The sequence below is a fragment of the Pungitius pungitius genome, chromosome 16 (genome assembly GCF_949316345.1).
Source record: "Pungitius pungitius chromosome 16, fPunPun2.1, whole genome shotgun sequence".
Taxonomy (NCBI): Eukaryota; Metazoa; Chordata; class Actinopteri; order Perciformes; family Gasterosteidae; genus Pungitius; species Pungitius pungitius.
Genome location: NC_084915.1, coordinates 12,682,396 through 12,703,533, shown reverse-complemented (window position 1 = coordinate 12,703,533; position 21,138 = coordinate 12,682,396). Strand labels below are relative to the sequence as shown.

Genomic DNA, 21,138 nt, shown 5'->3' with positions numbered 1-21,138 from the left:
TGAGACTGGACAGCTTTTTTGCTTACACTAGATGTTTTTGGCCGACATAAGTAATGGTACCCGGTTCCTCGGCTGTGGTCTGTTACAGCATTCAGCCGTTGGCATAAAATGAAGTTACACGTGGAATCTACAACAGCATTTTTGTAAGGGGCTAGTGGCGCAATGGACAACGCGTCTGACTACGAATCAGAAGATTCCAGGTTCGACTCCTGGCTAGCTCGTACTATTCTTCGACTTGCAAAAGGATCAGTGCTCATGTCAAAAGCTTCTACTGGAAAAGGAGGTTGTGCAAAGACCGATTCTCGAGGTGTTTTGCTACTTGCAAATACACTCTCTTTGAAAAACAAGATTATACACCAAGAACCCATTCGGCAGTACCAGAAAACTACTCGTTACTCAGGTCATTTATTTAAAAAACAGCAAAGGCTAATATTCAGAGTTGTGGCTTGGGTAAAAAATGTACACTCTTTCCACCAAGCAGCCATGATCGTATAGTGGTTAGTACTCTGCGTTGTGGTCGCAGCAACCCCGGTTCGAATCCGGGTCACGGCAGCAGCTCAGAGTTGTCAATGTCTTCAACTCCACTTTTAATGTGCCTTGGCATGTGAAATGTCTGAGACTCGACAGCTTTTTTGCTTACACTAGATGTTTTTGGCCGACACCAGTAATGGTACCGGGTTCCTCGGCTGTGGTCTGTTACAGCATTCAGCCGTTGGCATAAAATGAAGTTACACGTGGAATCTACAACAGCATTTTTGTAAGGGGCTAGTGGCGCAATGGACAACGCGTCTGACTACGAATCAGAAGATTCCAGGTTCGACTCCTGGCTAGCTCGTACTATTCTTCGACTTGCAAAAGGATCAGTGCTTATGTCAAAAGCTCCTACTGGAAAAGGAGGTTGTGCAAAGACCGATTCTCGAGGTCTTTTGCTACTTGAAAATACACTTTCTTTGAAAAACAAGATTATACACCAAGAACCCATTCTGCAGTACCAGAAAACTACTCGTTACTCAGGTCATTTATTTAAAAAACAGCAAAGGCTAATATTCAGAGTTGTGGCTTGGGTAAAAAATGTACACTCTTTCCACCAAGCAGCCGTGATCGTATAGTGGTTAGTACTCTGCGTTGTGGTCGCAGCAACCCCGGTTCGAATCCGGGTCACGGCAGCAGCTCAGAGTTGTCAATGTCTTCAACTCCACTTTTAATGTGAAATGTCTGAGACTGGACAGCTTTTTTGCTTACACTAGATGTTTTTGGCTGACATAAGTAATGGTACCCGGTTCCTCGGCTGTGGTCTGTTACAGCATTCAGCCGTTGGCATAAAATGAAGTTACACGTGGAATCTACAACAGCATTTTTGTAAGGGGCTAGTGGCGCAATGGACAACGCGTCTGACTACGAATCAGAAGATTCCAGGTTCGACTCCTGGCTAGCTCGTACTATTCTTCGACTTGCAAAAGGATCAGTGCTCATGTCAAAAGCTTCTACTGGAAAAGGAGGTTGTGCAAAGACCGATTCTCGAAGTGTTTTGCTACTTGCAAATACACTCTCTTTGAAAAACAAGATTATACACCAAGAACCCATTCGGCAGTACCAGAAAACTACTCGTTACTCAGGTCCTTTATTTAAAAAACAGCAAAGGCTAATATTCAGAGTTGTGGCTTGGGTAAAAAATGTACACTCTTTCCACCAAGCAGCCATGATCGTATAGTGGTTAGTACTCTGCGTTGTGGTCGCAGCAACCCCGGTTCGAATCCGGGTCACGGCAGCAGCTCAGAGTTGTCAATGTCTTCAACTCCACTTTTAATGTGCCTTGGCATGTGAAATGTCTGAGACTCGACAGCTTTTTTGCTTACACTAGATGTTTTTGGCCGACACCAGTAATGGTACCGGGTTCCTCGGCTGTGGTCTGTTACAGCATTCAGCCGTTGGCATAAAATGAAGTTACACGTGGAATCTACAACAGCATTTTTGTAAGGGGCTAGTGGCGCAATGGACAACGCGTCTGACTACGAATCAGAAGATTCCAGGTTCGACTCCTGGCTAGCTCGTACTATTCTTCGACTTGCAAAAGGATCAGTGCTCATGTCAAAAGCTTCTACTGGAAAAGGAGGTTGTGCAAAGACCGATTCTCGAGGTGTTTTGCTACTTGCAAATACACTCTCTTTGAAAAACAAGATTATACACCAAGAACCCATTCGGCAGTACCAGAAAACTACTCGTTACTCAGGTCATTTATTTAAAAAACAGCAAAGGCTAATATTCAGAGTTGTGGCTCGGGTAAAAAATGTACTCTCTTTCCACCAAGCAGCCTTGATCGTATAGTGGTTAGTACTCTGCGTTGTGGTCGCAGCAACCCCGGTTCGAATCCGGGTCACGGCAGCAGCTCAGAGTTGTCAATGTCTTCAACTCCACTTTTAATGTGAAATGTCTGAGACTGGACAGCTTTTTTGCTTACACTAGATGTTTTTGGCCGACATAAGTAATGGTACCCGGTTCCTCGGCTGTGGTCTGTTACAGCATTCAGCCGTTGGCATAAAATATAGTTACACGTGGAATCTACAACAGCATTTTTGTAAGGGGCTAGTGGCGCAATGGACAACGCGTCTGACTACGAATCAGAAGATTCCAGGTTCGACTCCTGGCTAGCTCGTTGTAAAGCAGTTTTGTCTTTTGTAAAATATACGTATTTGTTTGAAAATTAAAAGTTGAAAAAAGATGCCTGTGCGTGTGTTCGTACCTGCAGCATTGCCTTGCTGTCTTCAGTATTGCCTCGCTTAGCTTTGAATTTGGCATCTTCAACCATCAAGAGGGCTTGAATATCCAGGTCTCTCCATCGAGCACATTCATCAAGCCCCTCCAGCAAAACCAAAGCTGCTTCCTCATTAAGGTTCTTACCTAGAAAATATATGCACACATTGTCTTACACCTAATATTTTATATTTAATTTCCTACATTTAACGACTTACCTATATGCAGATAGTAAAGTTTAAATATCTACTTCTTTGCAATTAACATTTCTTTCTCAATTTCTTTAATAATCACAACCTCTAAAGACACTGGGTGCATCATTTGTAATCTTTTCTACAGGAATCTATATGAAGACACAAGCTAAAGTAGTCCTCTATGTTTTTAGAAAAAATTCTCATTAAGTACTTCTTTGCATAAAAGGGAATATAACAAGTTTGTTTTGACATTAATAACCCCAGTGGTAGGCCTTTTAGTCTGTATCTGTATCATCACACAATACAGCTCTCAGAAAAAAACAGTGCAACAGCACAACCCTTGATCGGACCTGGGAAAGGTTCAGCAGTGCAAGGGATCTGTGCAGCCAGGCTGTGGACCAGAACTAGGCGGCATCGAAGCCAAAGAGAAACTCCAATTCTCTCACTGGCCTCAACTTCCTTAGGGTAGTCTCCACTCCACTGTAGGTTTGACACATTGCAACCTTGAGAACCCTGTAAACCACATAATACACATATACACACAGGCACACACAAACATTTACATATTTTACAAGTAAATAAAAAAACATTTTTCATCTGCTAATACGGTCAAAAAATTCAGGGGCTACCGTTGGTTTTAATGTTGTTAAGTCATATATTCTTTCCAACAGAGTTTACGTTGCAGCACATGATCTGTGGTCTTAAAAGAAAAAACATATTTCTGAAATATCATATAAACCTGCTACCTGTTCCATTCCAGTCAGGGCATGTGGCATCTCAGATGAGCATTTTGTAGAGATAGGTTTGATTCCTCTCATGATCACGGGACATGTCTGCATTAGCACCAAGGCTGAAATAGCCATCTTGGAACTGAAGGATGTTAAATTGGTTAGGGTGGTAAGGAAACACAAACATTAGCATGTAATCACACAACACAGATGAATAAGTTCACTGTACCTATTTGCAGCATGTCCTTGTTGCAGCTTTAGATTGGCCTTAAGAAGCTGGGACTCAATTAACAATTCAAGGTTCTCCATTTCATTACAGGACTGACGTTTGAGCTGACGCAAAATAGAATGCAACCAGAAGGATGCTCCTTCTAGTAAAATGAACTACAACAAGGTGCAAAAAATAATAAAATGCATTAAATTACAGTTTGTGGCAAACCACTAAAATAAAGATCTATTAAAAAATGTAATTTAAATTTAAATTTAAACAAGCCATACCTTAATTCTTTCTGGCACAAGTTTCTCCTTTTCCCCATCAAGGGTCAGCACTTTGGGCTGTTCTGTCTTTAGACAAGAGTCCGATTTGTCCTTTTCATGGGATTTCGAGTTTGCTGTACAACTTGTTATGTTCTCAGAAGCTTCTCTTTTAACAGTATCTGAAAGACGTTCCCACTGTATTAATAACGAGCAGATTGGTCTGCAATGACTATTTTAAAATGAAAATAAACAGAAGAAGTTAAATGATCTAAATTATAAATCCAACATAAATAACAGGTACTGTTGCTTACATACCTGGCACAGGAGAGCCATGTACGGTGTCAGTCAGTGCCAGGACTAGTTGAATCCGAGCTAGGTTAATTCTGAGGCACAATGTGGGTCCATACAGTGATGGGACCCCAGGAGCAAAGTCACAGTTTAAAAGTTCCTCCAAAGCCTAACCACAAAGCAAAACACAAAAATGTAGCAAATAAATATCAGAAACAGCAGAACAGATAACATGTCATAGTAGAGGTTTGGGGCTCACTGAATGGCTGCTTGGAATGAATGACGCTGGATCACTTTACAGAAATACTACACGCATTACCACAGATATTTAGAAATCTCAAGGAATATTCTATTTAAAATACCTCAGAATTTTCCAGGAGAGACTTGTTGCTGTAAAACGTCTTCGCAGGCTGCAGAAAAAGCACAATTTATCATATTTATTCAATTGATGGTATGAATGAATACAAAATGCACTGTGCAAAGGCAGCAATGGAAAGAATATTTAGTTTGACGATCTTCTACACTGTCCCACTAATGTTTAAATCATGTTGGAATTAAAGGGTTAGCACAAGGAGGGTTTGTCTTAACATAACCAATTTGAATTTTAACGTACTATAAACACATGGTCAACATTGTAGCTCAAACTGTAGATAAAGTACAGCACCACTACCAACATTACTAGTTTACACAGCTTAGAAGAGAAAAGACCAAGAAGGTACTTTTTACAGTCTTACCTGGAGATTATCTTTGATAATGTAGTGTCCATGGGGCAGAAGGACCCCTGTGCTTTGTGTGAGCTCAACTGTCTCCTTTACAGCCTCAGTGAACAGACACAGTTCAGTGAGGGCACGAATCTGCGGGAAACGCCAATCCAGACTGAACGACAACAAGAGAGACATTAATATTTATATATAGGAGCCAAGACCAATACTCACCTTAAGTATTTTCCCCTCAACGGTGCGTTGGAAATCTCTGCACACACTCCCTACAAAATGTAGGTAAAGGGCTAGCATGGGCAATAGCTGAAATTAGAAACCGGTTCCAATAAATCTACTTTTTATTTTGAGTACTGTAGTTCCAAATGAGGACAGTGTGTATGTGTGTACCGTAATGTAGTAGCCTGTAGTGAAAAGCCAGTGGCAGATGAAGTTAAGGCTGGTTACAGTAGTGCTGAGGTGAACTCGGTGGGGATTAGAGAAAAGGTCAACTCCCGGGACCAGTTCATCTCCGATGCTGTGAGAGGCGTACTGCAGGTCGTCTTGGGGGTGAGCCAGGGAGCAACACAGCACACACTAGGGAGGTGAGTCACACACAAGCACACACACACACACACAAACAAACGCATGCATGTCAGAATTTATGCACACAAACACAGATCACAAAATTTATATTCAGCCATCAGAGCAAATTAAATCTCCTGGCAACACAAGTAAGAACCATGTATGTGAGCAGAGACGGATTAACCTCCCCATGGAAATATTACCTTAAAGAGATATGCAGACATGAGACAGCACTTGGTCCGCTCGCTGATATCAGCCGTTAAGATGTACCTGTACATCAAAACACACTCTTGAGGAGCGGGTTGTTTTAGAGCAACATGATTGAAACACGCCCGAAAACATCCCACAATCAATGCTTAACCTACCGTGCAATCTTAGCAGTGAGCCCAGCAGCTTGTAGACATCCCCAAATGCCAACCTCTTTTAGGGTTTGTTGCATTGAGCCACCCCCAAAGGACACACCATCCCATTTCTTTACAGCACCTGAGGTCTGTAAGGCACAATCAACTGCCCTACTCCAGTGTAAGTGTGCTGCCCTGGGGATAGAACATAGACAGGAAAACAATTATTAAAATCACTTACAAACTTTGCCTGTATAATTACAAGGAAAAGCATAAAATGACACACATAGACACTCAGCCCAAATATCCTAACCGTGTGTTTCCATCGTAGAACATTAGGTTTCCCAATTCATGCAGTGCCAGAACTCGGAGGGAGTCTTGATGGTTGGCCTGGAGATACTCTAAATAAAAATTTGGTGTAGAGGGGGAGGAGAGCAAGACCGTTATGACCTTGACAACATGACACAGACCTGATCCAGATGTTTCATTATATTTCTTGTTGTGTAGTCTGCTGGTACTCTCTTTAACACATCTAACTCAGGGTCCCTCTTATCGAAAACCGGTCAATCCATGCCTTCATTATGTAACATGTGTGCTCTTACTAATGGAGGTGGAGTATGCAGCACTGACGGTCGACACATAGTCTGGGCTGATGGGGAGCGTGTAGAGAGCATTTGGATCACTGTAGTTCTCCTCGTTCAAGTCGCTAGGTTGGATGCTTGGACAAGGCATTACTAAGGGACTGAAATCCAAGCCTGCAGAGAGACACACGGTTCAAACGGTGTATTTTTCAAACGGCCGTTGTGGGAGCGTGGTAGTCCATACAAACTGTGGACTCACTGGGTTTTGTGAATGCCAGAAGTTGCACCAGTAATGAGCGACTATGCTGAAAGACGTGAAGACAATGTGGCCTTCTCTCAAGAGCTTGGCGGTAACAGCTAAGTGTGTCTTCTACATCCAGAGGAACGCAAACACGGGACATGGAGTGCTGTATCTCTGCACCTAAGGCAGAGAACATGCATGAAAACATTATTCCTATGAACAGATTTCCTGAGTAGATCATTCATTCAACATTCATTTACAAGTACAAACAATTTGCGTTGATGAAATATTTTCACATGATGCTTTAAGGTCAAACCTTTAAGGTCAGTGGAGTGGAGTGGAGTGGAGCTTGTGAGTGCTGCTTGTCTGGGAATGGTCGGTTGCTGACACCCAATGAGCAGTTGTGAGTCTGCATAGCTCCTGTTGGTTACCTGAAATATACATATATATATATATATATATTTACTAGTGTGTAGTAACAGAACTCCATATATATATATATATATATATATTTAGCAATACACATTTGATGAATGAGTTATCTCAATATCCCTATCATCAATATACTGTTTACTAAAAAAAAAAGTTTTATTGACTCATTTTTCCAAATTAAAAAAAGGTATTATTTTGTTTTGACGTCATTAAATGCTTCAGATGTGTATGTGGGTGTGTGTAAGCCACCTGCTTGCCAGTGGCCTTCTGTGTATTGATGTGGTGTGGTTGAGGGACTGTTGGTCCTCCAAAAGAACTTATCCTTTCAAGCAGTCTCCTCTGAGCATGGACTAGTAGAGGAGTTATGATCAAGGCATAACGCTCCCTGGGATTGACATACAGAGGCACGGACAAACACTAACTTATTAAAAGTTACAAACATGCATATTTTACAATGGTGAGTGTAGACTTTGTTTTCATTGACCTAACAGTCTTGGTGTGGTAAAATGTAAAAAGCACTAAAATTCCCCTTTGATGATAAGATGATCTGCCCTAAATCTTTAATAATTTCTGCTGAATGTTACCATTCAAAAAACTTTATTATTAAATATAACCTGCATGCATAGATTTATGACTGCAATATTGTCTAAATAGTTTTACTCACCGCGTGTATGAGTTGAAAACTAAGGCAAAGTGAGCCAGGCTTTCCCATTTGCCACAGTCATGGAGATGCTCCAGAGTGTGCAAAACCAGGGTGCGGACCCAGCGCAGGTCCACCTGGGTGCTGTTATCCAGGGGTGCTGAAAAGTGGAGACTGGACTCAAGTTCCTCCTCAGTCAAGTCTCTGTCATACAAACTCCACAGCTAGTAGGGACAAAGATGAAGGTGACAGTCATGAACAGGACTGTGTCGTGTTCACTTTGTAGCTGTAAATCTTTTGGTCAGATAAGAAGATGGAGACTAAAGGGGAAAGTAGCGATCATTTATCAACCTGCAGTTATGAAAAGTGAAGCCAACACAAAATGACCTTAAACTTGCAATCTTTCTAATTCCCCGCCATTATAGGGCAACTCCTGAGTCTTACCCCAAGTATGTTCAGCATGTCCATAATTAGGTCAGTAGCCAGCACTAGTAGTGGGGTAGTGAAGGTGGTGTACAGCTGGTCTGGTGTGATGGAGGAGGCAGGTTCATGCTGAGCAGCCCTCTTTACTAGGACAGTGATTCTGCAGCTTTGGTCCCACACGGTCAGACACACAGACTTTAGAGTGGTCCAGTGGCTGCCACGATGGGCCAACACCTGGAAAATATTTTAAAAATAGTAAAATATAATACATGGATTGATGCGGTGTGGTCACATACTTATGTGTAAATATATGTCTTTGTGTGTGTGTGTGTGCAGTACCATGGCCCTTTGGAAATGTAAAGCAGCTTTGTTAAGTGACTCCAGCAGCAAGGCTGCAGTGCATCGGTGTGTCTCAATCTGCTGTTCCACCATTTGAGAGATCTCTCCCTCCTCACAACTCTCCTCTGTGACAGAGTTGTCCACTTGACTGCTATTTTGCTTTCTCATAGATTTCTCACACTCTTTTTCATTGCTCTCTTTGTGTGCAGCCACGTATTCCTTAATACTGGCGGGGGAGGAGTCTCTCCCCGAGACAGCCTCATATATGGAAGATCTCCGTTGCTGTGTGTTCCTCCGAACCAAAACACCAGTGTAGGCCAGAGAGAAAGATAATGGATTTAACTGGTAGTAGCTGAAACAAGTTCAAAAATAACATTACATTATACTGCAGACGTGCACACTCAAATGTTCAAAATGCAGAATGATTTAATGCTAGAAAAACGCAAAAAGGGTGAAGTAAATGATCTCCTTCGATCTTGTGAGATAACCTTTGCTGCAGGGCTCCTGCATGCAGCTGGTCCAGGCCCTGGTAAAGCAGTGCTAAATGAGCTACGGCCATGCTGTAGTTGAGTTGAGACCTCCACACTTGCTCCCTACAGCAAACGCTCCTCAGGTTAAGCTGTTTCGTGTGGCGTTGCACCACGGACGACATTGTGGTTAGCATGTTCTCCAGAGCCTGCTTTTCCCTACACAAACGGTCACAGGTCCAGTGCACAAGTGGTTACTGGAACAAACACATATAATTGCATACGGACATGAGACTCATACAGTACCTGTTAGTTCTCACTCTCTGGAGCATGCTGTGTGCCATCTTCTGGAGTTTCTTCCTTGACTCATTGTTAGAAGTGGTGCTCTTGTTTTGAAAAGACATATATTATATTTTAAATTAATAAAAAAATATATGGATTTGCATAGTTAATTACACTTGTCAAAAGGTCCCAGAGAGTCATCACCTGCAAACCTCAGCGGCTCGATAAATGTGTGAGTGTATAATAGGAAATAAATCTTTTTGTAGAAAATATGTCGAGAATACATTTATGTTTTGGGTATTTGTGTGCGTACTATTTTTACCTGTGGCGGTTGATTTCCTTTTGCAGCCTGAGCACTACTTTTCCCTTTACTCTGACTGTTTCCCTCCAGATGTTTTTCGGACATTCCCAACACCCTGTCTCTACTGATAAAGATAAAAACATTGACATACGGTCAAGTCTTCATCAGCATAGGTAAAACAGCTCCTCTGTAATACAGTGCAGTCTACATTAATGTAAGTGGAAAGTAAGGAACTGTTAAGAGGTTTTCACAATGACAGTACGTATTGATGTATGAAAGGACACAATGATTATAAAATTAAAGAAATATGAAGTGTGTCTTTTTTTCTTTTAAATCAATAAAGACGTGAAAAGTCAAAGCACACCTGGATAAAAAATCCAACATGGTTTGTCCCCACTTTAACACAAGGTTCGGGTGGCCTTCTTCCAGGGCTCTCTGCAGGATTAGTGCTGCAAACTCAATAAAATATACCTTGTGCCTGAGCTTCATCACTATAAAGACACAAAAACAAAACATAGGTGTCCAGTGTAAAAGAATATAAAAGAATTCAACTAATTATCAATTCAAAAAACGTATGTAAGTGTGTGCCCCTTACCTTTTACGTAGGCGTTTTGTAATCTGCTCTTGGACAACACATCATACAATACGGTGGGATCCTCAGCGCCAGATGCTGAGCGTAACATTTCTACAGAAACATTTACAACGTTGAGTTTAGGAGGAAAGAAGATAATGCACATGCTAAAGTGCATATTTATTAAAACACTGATATCAATTTTCTTAGTTTCAACTTCATGCACAGGACAAAGAACATGCATAGGAAGGAATGCATAAGGAATAAGACAAATGTGTGGGATTGTGTTTGTGTTTGTTACCATTGTCTTCCATGAGAGGTGCTTCAGTTGCATTTGTTTTCTTGTTCTTCCAATGCAGTGCTTTCAGCCTAAGACTTAGCATAATTTCACCCTTGATTGTAGCATTATCGGTCTTAGACTACACACACACACACACACACACACACACACACAGTAGTACAACAACACTGAAGCAAAATATTTCTCTGTATATTATATATATTATATCATCACCAAAATATAGCTAAAATTCTTTGTAAATTGAAAAAAAGTCTGTAAGGCTAAATTCTGAGATAAAATTTACATTATTCCTTACACCCTCAGCTTTGGCAGCGAGTCTACTGATCTGCAGCTGAGCGTCATAGATCTCTTGGAGCAGCCTTCGACCACCGTCCAACACCGCAGAAGCCATCTGATGCTCTCTGAGCACATGTAATGCCTGCACAGGAAGGATATATATGTAACTTTTGCCAAGTTTTAGCACGAAGCCAAAACAGTTTCAAGACCAAGGAAACAAGACACACCTTGGGTAGGTAGTAGGTTATGCAGGCTATCATGTGCATGAAGAACTCTGAGGTGTTTCCAATCAATTTCTGTTTGAGAAGACCTGAATTCTCCTCCAAAACTGTCAAACATTTTTTTAGCACCTGCATATCAGAACAGAGACAGAGGCATTAACTCAAACAGTTTTAAAGTGATTTAAAGTTAAACTAGAGTTGAATATGAAGACTTATATTGATCAGGTAATGTGTACCTGTACAACAGGGTCACAAGCGATCTGATGGAATATTAGAGGAGCCAGGAGGCCATAGCAGCTAACTACAGCTTGCACTGCAGCACTACCATCATTCAGCCACATGGCCAAGTCCACGGCCACCAGCATCCGCTCACACTCTGCCAGTCTGGCTTCCTGCATAGACACATGTGCAAATATACCATTTTTAGATTTACGTTAATTCAAAAGACATAACCTCGTTAAAATCGCGAATCTGCTAACAACGTTAACTACAAACCCTTTGTGTCATGCCATATGAATAAGTACATAATCATCAACACATCTCTTTTCAGATCTTCTTTTTGTTTTACCTGTTCCCAGATAAACAGTCCGTTCTCACTGGATGAGTCACAATAGAGAGATTCCTGCTGAATGTTGATCTCTGACTCAATGAAGATGGATGTGAGGACCAACTGACACAAGTAAGGAGAGGAGCGTTGCAAGGTCTCTGCACGCAGCCTGCAGCATGGTGAAGGGAGATGGAGTGAAGGGAGATGGAGTGAAGGGAGATGGAGTGAAGGGAGATGGAGTGAAAGAAGATTAGTAAATTCAAAGAAATGCAGATTTCTGAGCTGGAAGTATCTGGATGTTTCCCTTCTTACCCTGTGATAGCCAGTCTGTCCTGTATGCCCTGCGACCCAGGGTCGGTGTTGGTATAGTGGATCCACATCTCTCTGCAGGCTTTCTTTGCTACAGCATACTGCTTTGTTTGAAATGCCACCTGAAGAAGGAATCAAAAGAACCCAAACTGTAATACTGCTTTTAATCCTGACTTTGTGGGCAGCAGTGTTGAAGGGACAAAAGAAAGCTGTCACAAGAAATAACAAGGTCTGTGGATTATGTTGAGTAAATGGTCATGCTTTTTCTACTAGTGACTAGTGTACCTGTGCCAAGTGAGCCCACGTGTAAAGCAGTGGTAACGGCAGGGAGGCCAACAATGGAAATGTTGACCCTCCTATGGTGTTGCCCAAAAGATCGCCCTGGCAGTTGTAGGCTGCTACAGCAAACACATACTTCTGGTTGGGCTCCAGCCCCTCCACTCTTAGCACGCACTCACCTGCTGCTGGTACCTGGAGAAATACAAAATCACACCTGGGATTATGAGCACACACCAGATCATACAAGATGACAAAACATTTTCTACTACAGCTGACACTATATAGTACCATATTCCCAGTTCCTTGCAGGTTGCAGTCTCCAAGGCGGACTTTTTGGTTAATGCCCTCAGCTGCACGGCCACAGAGCTGGTACCAGCATACCTCAAAAGAAGCAAAAAAAAATGATTTTTTAATTTAAAAGAATAGAGGATGCATTTATCATCTGACACTTTAAGTAAATTAGAATCTCACCTGGCCCTCTAAGTTATACGGTGCTGGGGAAAAGGTTAAGGAGTGTTCTGTGCGTGACAGCAGGATAGGGGGAGGTGGTGGGTTTTCTTCCTTTTCCTTCTTCCTTTTGTCTTTGCTTTCAGCTGGAGTCTTAGTTGTGGTGGAGATATACAGTTTTCTCTCTTCCACCCCTGCCTTCTCTGTTAGGGTGGAGGCCTCCTGGCAAAAAAGCATACAGAAGGATATTGATTTCTCTTTGTAAAGGCTGGCCTCAATCGGCAAGTAAAATGAGCTACATTTGAGAACAAAGTAGCTATTAGTTAAGCTTATTTTAACCGTAACAATTTATTGGTTCTGTGTGCATGTTATAGAGTGTAATTGAATAATATTTTATTTTAAGTAAGCCTCTTTTGCCACTCTTTTTTGTAGTACAATGTACACATTTGCAGATACACATAACCCATGTGGAAATATCACGTTTTATACATTTCATTTTAAGTTTGAATAATTGTGACTGTGTAACCTCTAGCAGACTCTGGGTTTTGTTGTAATGATTTGGCTCAATGGTGCTGTACGCCAGCAGGGCTTTCTGCATCAGAAAAAGGGCTTTGGACACCTTGTTCTTCTTGATCCGATCCAATAGCTCAGACTCTGCAACTAAACACAACCAACAAAGTCCCAACAAATACATTCAGATTATTTATGTCTACAATTAGGCATCATTTTTTGAATTAACATGCATTATAAACAGGAAAATTGAGTATGAACTCTCAGAAAGCACCAATGAGCGGATTTGCCTGTGTGGCAGCAAGTCTGACCTGCATTTAGCTGCACTAACTTGAGGGAAGCCCTGTGGTGGATGTTGACAAGCTCTAGATGAAAGTGTGTGGCCAGCAGGAACGTTTGTGAGGACTGGCTGTATTGAGGGGTTCTGTTATCAGATTCTGCCGTTGTTTTGATTTCTTCATTTTTCTTGTCACTTATTTCATTTTCTACATTTCCATCCTCTGATGACGCCGGAAAAAATAAGGAGGGAGTAGATGGTGGGAGAGGAAAAAATCTCTATAACAATAGGAGAAAAACAGGTTTTAGGTACACTCACACATTGTTTCCCAATATCTATTAACTTTCTTAACGTTAATACTTCTACATGTTCCAATCTAATAATACTTAACTGAGAACCTAACACAAAGCAAAACCTGTCGGATGGAGTGATGAATAGGTTAAAACTGCCTACCTGCATGTAGGCAGAGTCAATGATTGCTGAGCAATCTTGGGGCAGCATTGTAGCTACAGCCTTTGCCAGAGCTTCAAGACCCTTATCGACCACCTCACACACTCTCTGTAGCAGCTCTGTGCTTGAACTCTGCAAACACACACTTTGAATGATGCTTTATGAAAATATTTATGCATATATATTTGTGATAAACTTAAAAAGAGAATTGGTGAGATATGTGTGATTTGTTTGCTTTTTAACTACATATGTATTAACTTATAATAAGAAATGCTTGTAGTGTAAAGACCTATCACTTGACGCTATGCATATACCATTCATTTACATACCTCAAGCAGAGAGAAAGAGCTTTTCTTCCCATCCTCACAGTCTGATTCACAAGGTCCTAGAAGACATGACAATAAAGGCCCGAAAATGAATCATAGTCACCGCTGTGTTGGCCGTCACGTGTTCATTTATGTATGTGTGAAAGTGACTTGGATGGGATATATTTTTACCAAACAACACAAGATGAAGTAACAAAGTTGTAAGTCTCAGCTGTCCTAAAGTAGGAAAATTGCAAAACCTCACCTCTACATTGATTACTGCGTTCAGCTGCACTCTCGAGCAGTACAGCCAGTGTTTGAGTCATCTCAGCCGTCATTATGCAGTCAACAGAAGCCAGGTTAGAGGCATGAGCCGCCTCACACAACATAAACAGACACAACAGCCACTGCAAACATTTTAGATACACATGAAAAGTCAGAAGTAGGACACCTAACTTTAATACACTGTGAAGAATGTAAGAAAATAGCTTAAAATATTGGTTTATCCTGTACAAATTAATGTTACAAGTCCTACAACTACAAAAATTATTAAGAAAGTATTCCATCCAACGATTTTTAGTACACAAATATTGTGGCCAAAATATTTAATGATGACGATATCATCACAGCCTCTATAGAAATCAATCAAATATTATTGGAATCAATTAAATTCATCTTAATCTTGTATATTTTGTATCTTATATCTTTCTTTGGGAAATTAATTACACTACAAAAAGTCTAGGAAGTTAAAAAGAGTCTGTAAACGTAACAGACTTTTTTTTACAAATATATAAAATTATTTAAGACTGGAATCTTTTTAGCAATATCATTAATACTACCGGTATGTCACGGCAACCCTGCCTTTGCAGAACAATGAAGCAGTTTCATATTTGACAGTAAATGGCTGCCATCAGCCAGGACAGCAATGCCTACCTTTTTAAATACATACCTTTTCGAAATTCTCAACCTTCTCATGGTAGTTTGTAAACTGTAGGTTTTGTAGCTGATCCCTCGGGATCACCAGCTTCAATTCACCCCACAGAAATAACACAACATCCAAAACCAAATCCCCATCTGGCTGCACCTCCTACAAAAACACACACATACACTGTGTTAACACTGAAAATGAACTCTTATCTCAAACTGAAATCCTGGTCATTGGTAGATCAATCCTAACACAAACACACACACAACACAACTTACAGGAGCAGAGACACAGACGGACTTGTGCAGGTTGTCTACCAGGTCTGTGAATTTATCGCCCATTGAGAATGAAGACTGGTGTGTATCTGCGGGAAACATAAAATAACAAAACCACATTCTCATTCCTGAACTCAGCGTTGGACATTTTGTAGTTGAGTAACTGAGGCAGAATGTTGAAGACTTATTAGTACGTAATAAATGCTATGTTATGAACAAGAAATCGCAAAGTGTATAAGCTACTGTTTCACAGGAAGAACTAATGATTAACATACTTAAATTTTACTCCAGTTTAGCAACAATGTGAAATGATCAATGACAAATAATCAAGGACTTGAAGGCAGAATGTTGTTTTACAATCAAGGAAGTCTGGACAAGAGCAATAAATTAGAATTCTTTCCGCAAATACTATATTGGTCCATTTATCTACATAAAAGATGAAGGGTCTGCGGATTCATATACAGTATAATTTCATCATAGCTACAATCAATTGTGTTGCCTTGTCTAGGATTGCTCCTCTGGGAAGACAGCAGACGATTGAAGCTGACAAGCAAAGCAATCTCCAGCTTTTCCCTCCTGAACGACCGACCTTCCACACACTGACACGGAGAGACAAAGCAAGACAGAGTAGAGCTCATTTAGAAACCCAGCATATATTAAAGTCTAGTTGGAAATATAAGAATACAAAAAGGAAAACTCATAAGAATGGAATGCATCCCCTTTTCACAGGTGTTGTACTTACAGACAGAACCTGCTGCATCTCTTTGGCAAGGTCAGTGAAAGCATCTGTCTGCTTGTACTGAAACAAGATCTTAATAAACCTCATGGCAGACCTGATGGGTACTTTGTTTTCTCCTATCGAAACAAGACAATTCATTTTATGAAAAGAATAAAAAAATGAACACATATCAACAAATTATAAAGCATTGTAAATGAACCATTAAACTATTTGTGTAAAAATAAGTGAAAAAGTGGCTAACCTGCAATGGCCAGATCCATTAGTGTGGATGTTGGTGTCAGTGCACCGAGACTCACAAGAGACTCACCAGTAGTTGAGGCACCTTCACAAGAGGAACATACAAGCATGTTGCTCAATAGACAAAGTGAGCTGTACTCACCTTCTAAAAGTATTTGCAGCACTCTCCTTCTCCTAGTTGTGGAATCATTGCAGTGTTTTATGTGTTTGTTTTACTAACCAGATAATATACTGATGCCAGCAGACAGGATTTCCAGGGTGACCTCCTGCCGCTCTGGTTCATCTGGCATCCTTGACTGCAGGGGGCGTCTGGTGCTGTCCCAAAGTGCCTCTAAGATGCCCAAGAGCTGTGCTGGACTGCTATCAAACAGCGCCATTAGTATGCGCTCTGCTGTATTACGAGGCCATGGCCCCTGCAATAGAGACAAGCAGGCATACAAGGGCAAGTAAGGCTGAGATTTAACACTGATTATGATTACATGGCTGGAAAGGGGATCTTATTACATTGGGTATGTCCTTCAAGGTACTTTTGCTTTTAATTCGCCGCATGTGTTTTGGTCTTCTTCTGGCCTCAAATACTGCATGCTTAAACATCATGGCTGCTAGCTGAGAAAAAAATGTAAATAAAGACATTATTTGATAAACAAGAGAAAAACACATCAACACGGTGAAAGCAAAGCAACAAAATGTTTCCTCTGGAACAAAAAATGACAAGAAATCTTCTACACTTCCATTCCTGTATGTGTATGTATTCATACAGATAGTAATAGCTATATCATGAAAAGGCTGTCATCTTACACAGTGAGGATCCCACTGAGGGATTCTATGATTGCAGTGTCAGCATTTGCTAGTATGGCATGAGCTGAAAATGAAGTAATGGGCCTTCCCAATGCTTAGGTCGTGTAGATTGGACATCTAAGGGCACTTAAACTGATTGCATATGTAGATGGTCATGGTTAGATATTTTGCATTCCTTTGATGTTTGCAGTTGTCACTGAAATGTGTGAATGATCGCTCCAATATTCTATCCCAGGAAAAGTATTAAGTGTGAGTGTATTTTGATAAGACGAGTGCCGTACCTTGATAGAGGCTTCTTTGAAAGCTCTTTGAGTCTCTCTGGAGGCAGGAAGTTTATTCTGCTCCTCCAGTTTTGCTAACTCATTGATTTTTCCAAGGGCTCTCCTGGAAAATTTCTGAAAACATTTAAAGACACACAAACCACCCCGCAAATGGAGAATAAGCTAAATTGTATTATATAGATTGTAGGTGTCCGGATGCAGATGAGCTGTGTCTTTTACCTCGGCCTGCGAACCAGCCTGGTTGTCATAGTAACAGTGGCAGACGGCACAGTAGAGTGTGACAATCAATGGTAGATACTTAGGAGACATCAGAGTGATCGACAGCTCCAAACTGAGGCTTGCCCATAGAAGGTACTCCAGTGCCTGAGGACGATCGCCAACGGTAGTAAAAAGCATCATGACAAACTATTACATCTACATCATAAATCACAGAAGTGTCTCCCTATATAATATATCTTGGTCACAATACTGTACACATAAGGGGGAGTAAAGGACACCATTTAATGTCTGAAATCACTGAAAACTGAAAACATAATTAGCACAAAACACATTAACCTGTCGGTCATGTTTTCTCCAGTATTCTCAGGGCCCCAACAAATACTTGGAACCAGTCTGTCACACCGCATTGTAACCCTCCTCCCTTTTAACCCGTCCGGTTACAGTGAATAAGGAGAAGCAAAAGCAATATTTTTATCCAACTATCATCCACCTCAAAGTACCTGAGCACTACAATTCATGGTCATCAAGTAACGGCAGATGTTGTAGATGAGTAATGAACCTGGTACAGATCACAAGAGGAGAAGAGAAAGAGGTTATTCTACAGCAAAATAGCAAATACAGTTGAAATCTTGTAATTTCTCACTTCCTTTTAATCATTAAATGAATTATCATACTAGAAGTATCAACATATTTCTGGAAATTGGAAGGTTACTATTTTCACTTGACAACATCCCATTTGCTTTGTTCAAAAGGATAATTGTTGGTATCATTTGTATCTAGATTGTCACAAAAAGCTCACTTTCAGGCAGATCCTATTGTCCTTCATCCCACGTTGACAACTCAATTTGTTCTTCAAAATGTTTTATTTCAGATAATACTGGAAATACTGGGGGAATCTATACCGGTTGTACTAACATACCATTATATATTTGCGGGCAGAGATGCTCCTGTTGCTGCAACGACTGCATCATAATCCTGATGAAGTTCAGCACGCGCAACAGTTCACAGAGGCCCTTATGGCTGAGAGCACTGTGCCTTTTCTCCCGCTCAAATATACACAAGGCACAGCCCTGCATTGCACGGATCTACAGACACACATACGCACATATACAACTCACACAGTGTAGATGTAGTTCAACGAACATAACTAATCACATGATGGAACGTATTTGTTAAACAAAACAACAAAGTACAACCATGCTCTTCACTTCAGTCAGACTGTCAGACAATGCACTGCACACAAGCACACAGTGTACCTTCAAGGCAAAGGTATCTGTATCAAAACCTTCTGGGAAGAAACAGGACATGAAGTGGTCCACGTCTGTGATGTCGGTTATTGTCACTGAGTTGAACTGTTGCAGGTGGAGACTGTATCCTTGCCAAAAAGCGGCTTGGTACAACTACAGACCATCAGGGAAAGGGATAGGAAGAAAGACAACTGTGAATATGTGTGGTGCAAAGTATAAATGTACACACAGGTGCAACAAGTGATCCGATGATAAATTCTGAGGTCAGGACCAAAGAAAGGAGAAAATAGCACATTGATGTAGACCAAACCAGCCAATTGTGTCAATCACACGTACCATGTAATCAATTGAACACTTGTCCAAGGAGTGCTTGAATTCATAATCATTCATAATCTACATATACACAGCATCACTGACACTCACTATAGTTACTTTCACCATCTATATTATTACTGCGGCAACTTCGAAAAACACGGTAAACCCCTTTGTTGTGCAGTGCTCGTATAGGCATTACGGTAGAAGTCCGTAAGAACTGATTTCAAAATAAGAGCCACGTACTAGTGAACGTGATAGGACATGTCACAATCATAATTCTGTCAATAAGTCTGTATATCATCAAATAATTATCATTAATTGATTGAAAACTAAATTAATTGTAAACTAAATAAAATAATGAAAAATATACATCTTGTGAATAACTTCAATTCGCAAACTGTTTTTCAGGGAAATGTATAATTTTAAATTCATTAATTTATTTACAATGATAAATGAGCTTATTTGACTGTTTACTAGCTACTGTGAATTACCTTCATTTCAAAAAGAAAATCAGCAATCTGCAGCATGCGCTCCAGGTAGAACTTCGAAGGCAGTCGTTGTTTGTACTTTTTCCAAATCTCCACCAAGATTTTAATCCTTCAAAAATAAAAATCAGTAAAAAAAATAGCAATGCTAACGTTGTTTAAGCAACTCTCTAACCACTGTCACTAAAAAACGTTTGACTCACTGCAACATTCGACAAAATAAAAACTGAACTAAACAATGCTCCTCTCTGAGCAGAGAGACGCACCTGCAGATTCTCTAATAGACGCTAATACACCTCCATTTAAACAAACTGCTCATACGCAGCTAAATAGAATATAAATAAGTTACATATTAATGTTATTCTGTCTTAGCTTCAATTGTCGCAAAGTTCAGTCTTTTGGAGAATAAACATAATTTAGCTAGCCGGCTAATCATCAGACTTTAATTACTTTGGCTAACGGTTAGCTCGTTAGCTAACGCTACGATGGGCCCTTACCCTTTAGCGTAAGAGACGTTATCGTTGTTGCAGGAAGAAGCGACTCGTCTCATCAACGTTTTGAACGAGGTGATGTCTCGTTCAAATGCCGAAACAACTGGGTTCCTTTTATCAAGGTCCCCGTAATATGAAAACGGTAAATCCATATTCTGCGGCCACAACTGTAATTTTAACCAAGTAACGCACTTCTGTTTCCAACGACAAACCTCTCCGAGTAACTTACATGGTTGCAAAGCACATCACCATGGCAACGGCGCTAAACAAAACAGAAAGCAAAGTAACTACCATGCAATTCGTCGTTTTAAACTCATTTAGTCGGATGGTTTAAAACAAACAATATTGTCACTCGGGGATGCAGTAAAATATGGTTTAATTGATTGAAGTGTTCATTGATTGCAGCTTTTTAATAGTACGCTAACAGTAAAGGCTTGGCAGACAGCAACAGCAGTTAAATAGGAGTCCCATTTTTAGTAGAAAAATCAGGGATCAACAACACCCGGTTACAAAACATTAGTTACACAAAAAACAAAAAATCTGTAGGACCTCGGAGCTTGCAGATAACTGATTAAACAGGGTTAGTTCGGTTGGAGACAGAAAAACTGGGAGGATGAAGCAGAGACTGAAAGAATTTTGGTTGGCACAACTTGGACTCGGAAAGGAGACGGGTTCATATTTTACATCTGAGCTCATAGCGAAATGATACACGCTTATAGTGTCATCTAATGCAGTGCCATACAAACTCATCAATTCCCATTCAACCTCACATCCATTCTGCACACAACCCTAAAGCTGCTGGCAGTCAGAGCACTGCAGGCTAATGTTCTGGCAGCTATTCCTCAAACAAACACACACTAGCACACAC

General features: G+C 40.7%; 1 protein-coding gene and 8 non-coding genes across 9 annotated transcripts; 8 read left to right on the top strand and 1 right to left on the bottom strand.

The window, feature by feature from the left end:
• The first annotated feature begins 148 nt into the window (after positions 1-148).
• On the top strand, positions 149-221 carry trnar-acg (transfer RNA arginine (anticodon ACG)). Its single transcript has one exon. It is a non-coding gene; the product is annotated as a tRNA-Arg (tRNA).
• Positions 222-480: 259 nt separating this feature from the next.
• Positions 481-552, top strand: trnah-gug (transfer RNA histidin (anticodon GUG)). The gene has a single exon. It is a non-coding gene; the product is annotated as a tRNA-His (tRNA).
• A 210-nt stretch (positions 553-762) lies between these two features.
• Positions 763-835, top strand: trnar-acg (transfer RNA arginine (anticodon ACG)). Its single transcript has one exon. It is a non-coding gene; the product is annotated as a tRNA-Arg (tRNA).
• A 259-nt stretch (positions 836-1,094) lies between these two features.
• trnah-gug (transfer RNA histidin (anticodon GUG)) lies at positions 1,095-1,166 on the top strand. The gene has a single exon. It is a non-coding gene; the product is annotated as a tRNA-His (tRNA).
• Positions 1,167-1,364: 198 nt separating this feature from the next.
• On the top strand, positions 1,365-1,437 carry trnar-acg (transfer RNA arginine (anticodon ACG)). Its single transcript has one exon. It is a non-coding gene; the product is annotated as a tRNA-Arg (tRNA).
• A 259-nt stretch (positions 1,438-1,696) lies between these two features.
• On the top strand, positions 1,697-1,768 carry trnah-gug (transfer RNA histidin (anticodon GUG)). The gene has a single exon. It is a non-coding gene; the product is annotated as a tRNA-His (tRNA).
• Positions 1,769-1,978: 210 nt separating this feature from the next.
• On the top strand, positions 1,979-2,051 carry trnar-acg (transfer RNA arginine (anticodon ACG)). Its single transcript has one exon. It is a non-coding gene; the product is annotated as a tRNA-Arg (tRNA).
• A 529-nt stretch (positions 2,052-2,580) lies between these two features.
• On the top strand, positions 2,581-2,653 carry trnar-acg (transfer RNA arginine (anticodon ACG)). Its single transcript has one exon. It is a non-coding gene; the product is annotated as a tRNA-Arg (tRNA).
• Positions 2,654-2,701: 48 nt separating this feature from the next.
• LOC119215851 (cilia- and flagella-associated protein 54-like) lies at positions 2,702-20,482 on the bottom strand. Its single transcript, XM_062558200.1, has 53 exons — positions 20,277-20,482; positions 19,786-19,891; positions 18,989-19,132; positions 18,652-18,817; positions 18,233-18,291; positions 17,733-17,876; positions 17,514-17,627; positions 16,939-17,040; positions 16,655-16,847; positions 16,439-16,519; positions 16,201-16,313; positions 15,958-16,057; positions 15,462-15,547; positions 15,208-15,345; positions 14,524-14,665; positions 14,283-14,338; positions 13,957-14,085; positions 13,538-13,781; positions 13,243-13,376; positions 12,741-12,938; positions 12,558-12,650; positions 12,276-12,461; positions 11,994-12,112; positions 11,703-11,850; positions 11,371-11,526; positions 11,141-11,263; positions 10,933-11,055; positions 10,638-10,755; positions 10,361-10,450; positions 10,130-10,256; positions 9,787-9,889; positions 9,489-9,568; positions 9,204-9,401; positions 8,716-9,067; positions 8,398-8,610; positions 7,978-8,177; positions 7,563-7,698; positions 7,198-7,312; positions 6,900-7,061; positions 6,662-6,814; positions 6,373-6,460; positions 6,084-6,254; positions 5,922-5,988; positions 5,545-5,730; positions 5,374-5,460; positions 5,173-5,292; positions 4,801-4,848; positions 4,466-4,607; positions 4,172-4,329; positions 3,903-4,057; positions 3,692-3,815; positions 3,296-3,458; positions 2,702-2,898 (listed from the first exon to the last, which is right to left on the bottom strand). Exons 1-53 carry the CDS (start codon positions 20,420-20,422, stop codon positions 2,702-2,704), a joined length of 7,296 nt encoding a protein of 2,431 aa, XP_062414184.1. The 5' UTR covers positions 20,423-20,482.
• Between the last annotated feature and the right edge of the window lie 656 nt (positions 20,483-21,138).